Source organism: Sinocyclocheilus grahami, unplaced genomic scaffold, assembly GCF_001515645.1.
Source record: "Sinocyclocheilus grahami isolate Dianchi unplaced genomic scaffold, SAMN03320097.WGS_v1.1 scaffold1062.1, whole genome shotgun sequence".
Lineage (NCBI taxonomy): Eukaryota > Metazoa > Chordata > Actinopteri > Cypriniformes > Cyprinidae > Sinocyclocheilus > Sinocyclocheilus grahami.
The window spans coordinates 352,933-361,686 of record NW_015506241.1 but is presented as its reverse complement, the minus strand read 5'-3'; the positions used below and the strand labels follow the sequence as shown (position 1 = coordinate 361,686).

General features: G+C 40.7%; 1 protein-coding gene across 1 annotated transcript; it reads left to right on the top strand.

The window, feature by feature from the left end:
• Positions 1-2,590: 2,590 nt before the first annotated feature.
• nansb (N-acetylneuraminic acid synthase b) lies at positions 2,591-6,904 on the top strand. Its single transcript, XM_016251627.1, has 6 exons — positions 2,591-2,782; positions 3,716-3,931; positions 5,253-5,352; positions 5,566-5,720; positions 6,318-6,584; positions 6,679-6,904. The coding sequence occupies exons 1-6, from the start codon at positions 2,651-2,653 to the stop codon at positions 6,865-6,867; spliced, it is 1,059 nt and encodes a 352-aa protein (XP_016107113.1). The 5' UTR covers positions 2,591-2,650; the 3' UTR covers positions 6,868-6,904.
• The last annotated feature ends 1,850 nt before the right edge of the window (positions 6,905-8,754 follow it).

Genomic DNA, 8,754 nt, shown 5'->3' with positions numbered 1-8,754 from the left:
ACATTCCAGTGGTCCCTACGCTCTCAAGCCCGCCAGGCATCCCACTGTCTACTGCACTGCCTGTAATGGTGGTCGCCATTCTGAGCGTGTGAGCTGCACACTGCGATCCTGAGGCCTCTTCTGTCCACGAGTCTGCTCCGGAGGCCTCTTCTGTCCACGAGTCTGCTCCTGAGGCCTCTTCTGTCCATGAGTCTGCCTCGGAGGCCTCTCCTGTCCATGAATCTGCCCCAGTGGCCTCTCCTGCCTATGAGTCTGTCTCAGAGCCCTCTCTTATCCACGAGTCTGCTCCAAGGGCCTTTCCTGTGCCCCCAGAAGTGGTAGCATCTGCTGCAGAACCTCCTGGCCGAGGCCTCTTCTGTCCACGAGTCTGCTCCTGAGGCCTCTTCTGTCCACGAGTCTGCTCCTGAGGCCTCTTCTGTCCACGAGTCTGCTCCGGAGGCCTCTTCTGTCCACGAGTCTCCTCCTGAGGCCTCTCCTGTCCACGAATCTGCCCAAGTGGCCTCTCCTGCCTATGAGTCTGTCCCTGAGGCCTTTCCTATCCATGAGTCTGCACCAAGGGCCTTTCCTGTGCATGAATCCGCTGCAGAACCTCATGAGGTGGTGGCGTCCGCTTCCAAACTCACTGTCTGCCCTGTCACGGCCACAGAGGCCGTTCACAAACTCACTGCCTGTCCTGCTATGGCCAAGGAGGCCGTTCATGAACTCAATGTCTGCCCTGTCACGGCCATGCAGGCCGTTCTTGAACTCACTGTCTGCCCTGTCACAGCCATGGAGGCCATTCAAGAACTCTCTACTTGTGCTGTCTCAGGCAAGTGGTCTATCCATTTTTCTGCACCGCCATGGCTTCCTGCTCTGCCGTCATCACCCGGCCGCCCTGCTCTGCCTGCTCCACCATGGCTCCCCGCTCTGCCTGCACCACCACAGCTCCCCGATCTGCCTGCTCCGCTTCATGGGCCTGGCCCTCCGTCCCTCCCCCAGTTCCGCCTCCACTCCACCACCCTCCTGGGTTTTTTGGATTTTGTTTGGGCGTCTGGAGCTGCCCTTAGAGGGGGGGGATATGTAATGTGGGGTTTGGGATTTGTTTTTGTGTCATGTTCTCATGTCTTTTATTTTGTAGTTTGATTTCTGCTGTTAGTGTCATGCTTCCCTTGCCTCATGTCTCTCTGCCTTGTGTATGTGTCATGCTCTCATTGGTTATTGTCTAGTCATGTGATTTCCTTGTCCGGGTCATGTTCTGATTGGTTGTCTCAGTCATGTGTCTTGTTTCCCATTGGTTTGTTCTTGTCATGTGACCCTCATTGTCTGTTATAAGTAGCCCTCATGTTGCCATTGGCTCTCGTCGTGTATTGAAGTTGTAACCCGCTGACGGTTCACTCCCTCATTGAGTCTAGTCTGTTTGTGCCTTGTCAGATCTGTTCATGCCTCGTCAAGTCTGTGTATCTTTTTTGGATCACTGTAAATAAAACCGCACTTGGGTTCTCACTACGCTCTCCTTCAGTGGACTGATTCTTTACACATGAGTTCAAGTCAACTTTCATTTCGTGAGCAGTCTAGATTAGTGTATTTCATTCATTCACCTGTGTCTGACCCGAACATACACAAGTTTACAAGGCCACTGGCTCAATTAACATTTACAGAAAGCTTGAAAATTGGTTAAACTATTTATTTCTTCTTGAAATTGTGTGACCGTTTCTCATTTAGGGTCATGACCGTGCATGCAAAGTTTTGACACAGATGCATTTTGGAAAGGCTGTACAAAAATGTACAACTTTTGTGCATTGCTTGCATTCCTCATTGGTTTCCACGCAATTTGCAGAAACTCAACACTGTGAAAAACACCAAAGGGTCAGGTTAAAAACAGAAAACCTTTATTGTAGTGTGCCTAAAATCTGTAATACATGAGAACTTATTAAGTTTGAGACTTAAACTTTATTTGAAATTAAAGACTCGTCTTCTGCTGTTTCATCTATTTGTATCTCAGTCAAACTGCCCCCTGACACAAAGGGTGTAAGGAATTTTTTTAACACAATAGGAGTTCCTATAATCTCTGAAAAGCTACAACAGACGCTTTGTTTTTTTATGAATCTTTAGCTTTTTTCAATATGGTGCATTTTTTGGCAAATTAAATTTCATGAAAACGAAGGGGTTGTACATGGATTTCAACACAACAGGTGAGTTAAAGCTAATTAGAATTTTATTGTGGATCAAAGTCAACATTACAAAGTCGACAGATGGCTTCATCCAAATTTATGGGAACTCACTCCCATATTTACAACACAAATTTTTGTTACTAGATTTGGTTAGGTCACACCTTGTTCTGCCACCGGTCACTCATTTAGAACACTATCAATAAAATGTCATATAAAGTCTGTGGGCACAATGCCATGTAAATTGGCAGGTGTGGTGCTGATACATACTAGTTTGCTGCTTAATATTTTACAGACTTGCGTGCTCAAAATTCAACAACGGCCGAGGTGATTGTGTGTGAGTGTGTGTGTGGGTAGAGGTTGGTGGTGGTTAGGGTGGAGCACGTGTATCTCTTTAAATCATAGCGTGCCCTCCATTGCGGCCCCTTTGCTTGATGCCAGCACGCTAGTGATCACATCTCCAGCCTCTCAATTATAAATCAGTTAAGCAATTAGTCGATAAAATGTCTGCTGAGTTTGAACTTTGTCCTGGAAGAAAAATCGGGGGCTCCAACCCCTGTTTTATCATCGCTGAGATTGGACAGAACCATCAAGGAGACATAGAAATCGCCAAAAAAATGATCCGAATGGCCAAGGTAAAGTACTACTTTATCAGATGTGCAGTCTGATATTATGTTGATAACAGTTATTGTCATGTTGTCAAAACACCACAGCTTGCATTAAAAAAATAGAAATTTAAGTGAGGAAATAGTGAGGTTTTTTTTTTTTGTTCATTTTTTTTTCTCTCCTGTGTTTTGTTACCAGTTTTTTTATGCTTCATTGTCTAAATATATTGTCTTTTCTTTTTTTCACCTAAACAGATACAATGACTTGAGCTGTAAAAGTCACACATTGTATCACAATAAATTGTAAACTTTTCGATTGTAGAAGGGAGACCACTTCTTATACACTCTAAAAGAGAAAGGTACCAAAAGTGCGTTTTTGCAGTGATGCCATAGAAGAACCATTTTTGCTTCCCCAAAGAACCTTTCAGTGAACAGTTCTTAAAAGAACCATTTTATTAAAATTGTTTTCTTAAAAAAAATCTAAAGAACCTTTTTTTTCACTTTGAAGACTTTTTTGTTGGATTGAAAGGTTCCATGGATGTTAAAAGTTCTTCATGGAACCATCAATCCCAGTGAAGAAAATTTATTTTTAAGTGTATAGTCAATTGGGTGACCATATGTTCTCTTTTTCATGGCCCGGATTTCTAAACTGCCTAAAATGCTCTGGTTTCGACTTTTCCTATGCTGAATGACTGAAAAGTGGTTTGACCAATAGCATACAGGCATTGTATATAATCGACCAATGGTGAGAAGGTGGGATTTACAGAAAACTGCCAAAGCAATGCAAATACATATACATGTAAGAGCACTATACAGAGCATGTCGATAGGAAATAAAGCCAAAATCTGGACATTTTAGGCATTTTAGAAATCCCGTTCAGGACACATCTGGGGGGGAAAAAGAGGATGTATGATTAGCCTAATCACCAAATCCAGCTCTACTTCCCCTTTTGTCTCCACGCAGGACTGTGGAGCTGATTGTGCCAAGTTTCAAAAGAGTGAGATTGAACACAGATTCACCAAACACGCTCTGGAGCGTCCCTACACGTCCCCTCACGCCTGGGGGCCGACTTACGGGGCTCATAAGCATCATCTGGAGTTCAGTCACCAGCAGTACAGAGAACTGCAGCAGTACGCCAATGACATTGGCATCTTCTTTACAGCATCAGGGATGGATGAGGTGAACAAATGCAAAACGTTTATGATTTATAGCAAGAAAATATGCAAATGTCAATCCAAAACCAAGTAGACTCTAATGCACCTCTTAACTTTTCCTCTCCCTATCTCTGTCAGATGGCCATAGAATTTCTTAATGAAATCAATGTGCCGTTTTTCAAAGTTGCCTCAGCAGATAGGTAGGTTTTTTTTTTTTGTTCATTTTTTTTTCTCTCCTGTGTTTTGTTACCAGTTTTTTTATGCTTCATTGTCTAAATATATTGTCTTTTCTTTTTTTCACCTAAACAGATACAATGACTTGAGCTGTAAAAGTCACACATTGTATCACAATAAATTGTAAACTTTTCGATTGTAGAAGGGAGACCACTTCTTATACACTCTAAAAGAGAAAGGTACCAAAAGTGCGTTTTTGCAGTGATGCCATAGAAGAACCATTTTTGCTTCCCCAAAGAACCTTTCAGTGAACAGTTCTTAAAAGAACCATTTTATTAAAATTGTTTTCTTAAAAAAAATCTAAAGAACCTTTTTTTTCACTTTGAAGACTTTTTTGTTGGATTGAAAGGTTCCATGGATGTTAAAAGTTCTTCATGGAACCATCAATCCCAGTGAAGAAAATTTATTTTTAAGTGTATAGTCAATTGGGTGACCATATGTTCTCTTTTTCATGGCCCGGATTTCTAAACTGCCTAAAATGCTCTGGTTTCGACTTTTCCTATGCTGAATGACTGAAAAGTGGTTTGACCAATAGCATACAGGCATTGTATATAATCGACCAATGGTGAGAAGGTGGGATTTACAGAAAACTGCCAAAGCAATGCAAATACATATACATGTAAGAGCACTATACAGAGCATGTCGATAGGAAATAAAGCCAAAATCTGGACATTTTAGGCATTTTAGAAATCCCGTTCAGGACACATCTGGGGGGGAAAAAGAGGATGTATGATTAGCCTAATCACCAAATCCAGCTCTACTTCCCCTTTTGTCTCCACGCAGGACTGTGGAGCTGATTGTGCCAAGTTTCAAAAGAGTGAGATTGAACACAGATTCACCAAACACGCTCTGGAGCGTCCCTACACGTCCCCTCATGCCTGGGGGCCGACTTACGGGGCTCATAAGCATCATCTGGAGTTCAGTCACCAGCAGTACAGAGAACTGCAGCAGTACGCCAATGACATTGGCATCTTCTTTACAGCATCAGGGATGGATGAGGTGAACAAATGCAAAACGTTTATGATTTATAGCAAGAAAATATGCAAATGTCAATCCAAAACCAAGTAGACTCTAATGCACCTCTTAACTTTTCCTCTCCCTATCTCTGTCAGATGGCCATAGAATTTCTTAATGAAATCAATGTGCCGTTTTTCAAAGTTGCCTCAGCAGACACCAACAACATCCCTTACCTGGAGAAAACCGCCAAAAAAGGTAAAACTCACTGAAGTTGACAGCCATTTGAAATGAAAAGTCCATTTTCAGAAGCAGTTGTTACACAAAATCAGTCAAGAGTGTTTGCTGAAAACTCACTCTCTTCAGAAGAATTAAATGGCACCCCTGCTCACGGTCACAAGAGCCCACCGAAAATCTAATTTGCCCAGAAGCAGGCATGTCTTGAAGCTAACATTTTGGCTTGTTTTGTAGGTCGTCCCATGGTGATATCTAGTGGAATGCAGTCGATGGAGACCATGCACTGTGTTTACCAAACCGTTAAGAAGCACAATCCCAATTTCACTTTCTTGCAGTGCACCAGCGCTTATCCACTGCCGATAGAGCACGTCAACCTCAGTCTGATCCCTGTAAGACAATTCTGATCCCTGTAATATGACAAAGCATTTTTTTTAAATAATATATAAAATGTTTGAATGTTTGGTTTAATTTGGCAAAAAAAATATTGTTAAATAAATTATGAAATGAACTGAAATAAAACTTAGTTTAGTACTTCAAGAACTAAAAAGTTGAGTAACTAATACTAAAATTTAATATAAACTATATAGATGTTTAAAAAAAAAGAACAAAACTAATAAAAACAACAAGATGACTAAAAACTATAATTACAGTGAAAACTACATAAATAATCAAATAAAAATTAAAAATATAGAAATGTTATTTTTCATTGTTATAAATCATTTGCTGAATTTTGAAATGCTAAATTCATATATCAAATATTTGGTTGGTTTTGCAATTCTCATCTAAAATGTTATTTTGATATAATAAAGTTAGATGTAATTTTAGTCAGTAATATTAACAAACATGAGATATTGACTAAATTTTAAGGATATTTTCATCAAAAACTATGATTAAAGCACCCACTGATCTTGAGTCCTTACATAGCAAGAATTATATGTAGTTAATGAGTAGTTTGGAATCTTTCCATTTCCCATTTCCTATTGCAGGAGTTCCAGAAGGAGTTTCCGGACATTCCCATAGGATACTCGGGACATGAGACGGGCATCCATGTGTCTGTGGCTGCTGTGGCACTCGGGGCAAAGGTCCTGGAGCGTCATGTGACCCTGGATAAGACCTGGAAAGGCAGTGACCACGCAGCATCACTGGAGCCGGCTGAGCTGGCTGAGCTGGTGAGAGCCATCAGGACGGCTGAGATGGCAATGGGCTCGCCAATCAAACAGATGCTGCCCTGTGAGGCTTCCTGTCACAGCAAGGTCGGATACAACCCTCATTTTGACAGATATAGCAATAGGAGGCTTTTGAAGTGATCAAATGTGTTTAAATCACTGTTTATGTCCTTTCTTACAGTTGGGTAAGTCGGTGGTGGCCCGGAAACCATTGCAGAAGGGCGAGATATTAACTCTCGACATGCTGACAGTAAAAGTGGCCGAACCGCATGGTGTGAGACCAGAGAACATCTTCAAACTGGTTGGCAAGAAAATCAAGGTGGACCTGGAAAAAGATGCCACCATCACTGATGCCATGATAAATGGCTGATGATTGTACACTCCATAACTAAAGGGGAAATTAAGGGGTCTTACAATATTAATTATCAATAACAGTATATATAATCAGCCATTATTAAATCACTCTACAATGTTTCAATGAGGGAGTGATTTTTATTTTATTCTTATTGTTTGGCATCAGAAATATGTAAAAATGACGTCTTGAATTGATTTTACATAGTCTGCATGTCACGTGTTTGCTCTTTCTTTTAGCCTGTCTGGCCGACTTTATTGCCATTGTAACTGTGAAGAATGAAGTTTAATCTCTCTCGGTTGACTTTGTGAATGCAGAGAACTTCATGAAACGTGATATTATTATTTAATGTGTATGTAACGTGGGTTAATTGTGTATTGGTGCAATGGAAAACGTCTTTAAGCCCCTTATCTATTATTTTGTTTTTGTTTTACACAAAATAAATATATGTGTGACAGCATAATGAACACCCTAATTAACGAGAGATCTGCTGGTTATATCGCTACTATACATAAATATGCGCCATTGTGTGTCATTTGGACATTGGAGAAACGTATCTTTTCGAATCTCTGAGTCAATTGAAGCGACTGCAAAGTACTGTACAATAATCCACTTCGCACTTGAAACACTACACGGTGGTGACACCTGCTGGTCAAAACTGCGTAAAGGCAATGAGAAAACAGACCAAACGTGTAAAATAACACGTGTTTCAAAGTATAGATATCTGACCAGAAAATGACTTTGGTAGAAGTTAAAGTCATCGTTTAGAATAGGCTATTACTTGAGTAAAAGTCTTAAAGGGGTCATAAGATGCTGCTAAAAAGAACATTATTTTGTGTATTTGGTGTAATGAAATGTGTTTATGTGGTTTAAGGTTAAAAAAACACATTCTTTTCCACATACTGTACATTATTGTTTCTCCTCTATGCCCCGCCTTTCTGAAACGTGTTGATTTTTACAAAGCTCATCGGTCTGAAAAGCGAGGTGTGCTGTGATTGGCCAGCTATCCAGTGCGTTGTGATTGGCCGAATACCTCAAGCGTGTGACGGAAATGTTACGCCCCTACCATACTGTGATGCCCTGTTAAGGAGCGAAGAGACAAAAACATTAAAACCCATTATAAACGAGGCATTTGTTGCATTCAGTGGGGACATAATTACTGATTATAATGGCTTACACTGTCTTTTTACGCGTTGCGTTGCGTATCGCGCTGTGTAAACATAAAACCATGTCTGCATTTGTGATCGGAGAAACCACAAACAAGCCTACTCTACACTACTTCATCAGTGGCACATTCTTTAAATATTAAAAACGTACTTACAGGCTGTGAGTCAGAAGCACCAGACTGTCCTTGCAAAGTTGGAACTGCCCAACTTTATATAAACAGCCTTTGTGCCACAGAAGCATTGTAGGCTACTGGTTCAGAAAACAGTCCTCATCCTCCATAAAATGTGCAGCACACATCTGAATATTTCTAGTTGTGTCCTCTTTTTTCTAGGTGTGTCCTCTTTTGGAAGGCCAGACAAAGTAGTTTCCCTTTCACAACGACTCCACAACATGGCAGCGTCGGAAACAGCAAGAATTAAAGTTACACTTTAATGAAGTGTACGTTACGCAAATCTTCCCACATAGTGACGCAGATATGTGGGGGCGTGTTTGAACGAGCCGTTTTAGGTAGGAGTGGTTGACTTAACTTTTATAAAGAATATCTCTTTGGATTTGAGACTTTAGTCTTTGCAACTTTACAGATCTTCTTTATGCACCAAGAGCTTGTAACACTCCAAAGAGAAAGAAAAAATTTAAATCGCATCATATGACCCCTTTAAAGAAGGTGGTATTTATTGTTCTTAAGTATAAAAATTTGTTTTTAATATTAAACAAGTATTAAAAGTAAAAGTACAAGAG

What these genes read in the sequence shown, in the direction of transcription:
- nansb (XM_016251627.1), top strand. Translation starts at nt 2,651, where the DNA reads ATGTCTGCTGAGTTTGAACTTTGTCCTGGAAGAAAAATCGGGGGCTCC. An exon ending in AAATGATCCGAATGGCCAAG is followed by an intron (nt 2,783 to 3,715) that starts GTAAAGTACTAC and finishes GTCTCCACGCAG; the next exon opens with GACTGTGGAGCTGATTGTGC. An exon ending in GGAGAAAACCGCCAAAAAAG is followed by an intron (nt 5,353 to 5,565) that starts GTAAAACTCACT and finishes CTTGTTTTGTAG; the next exon opens with GTCGTCCCATGGTGATATCT.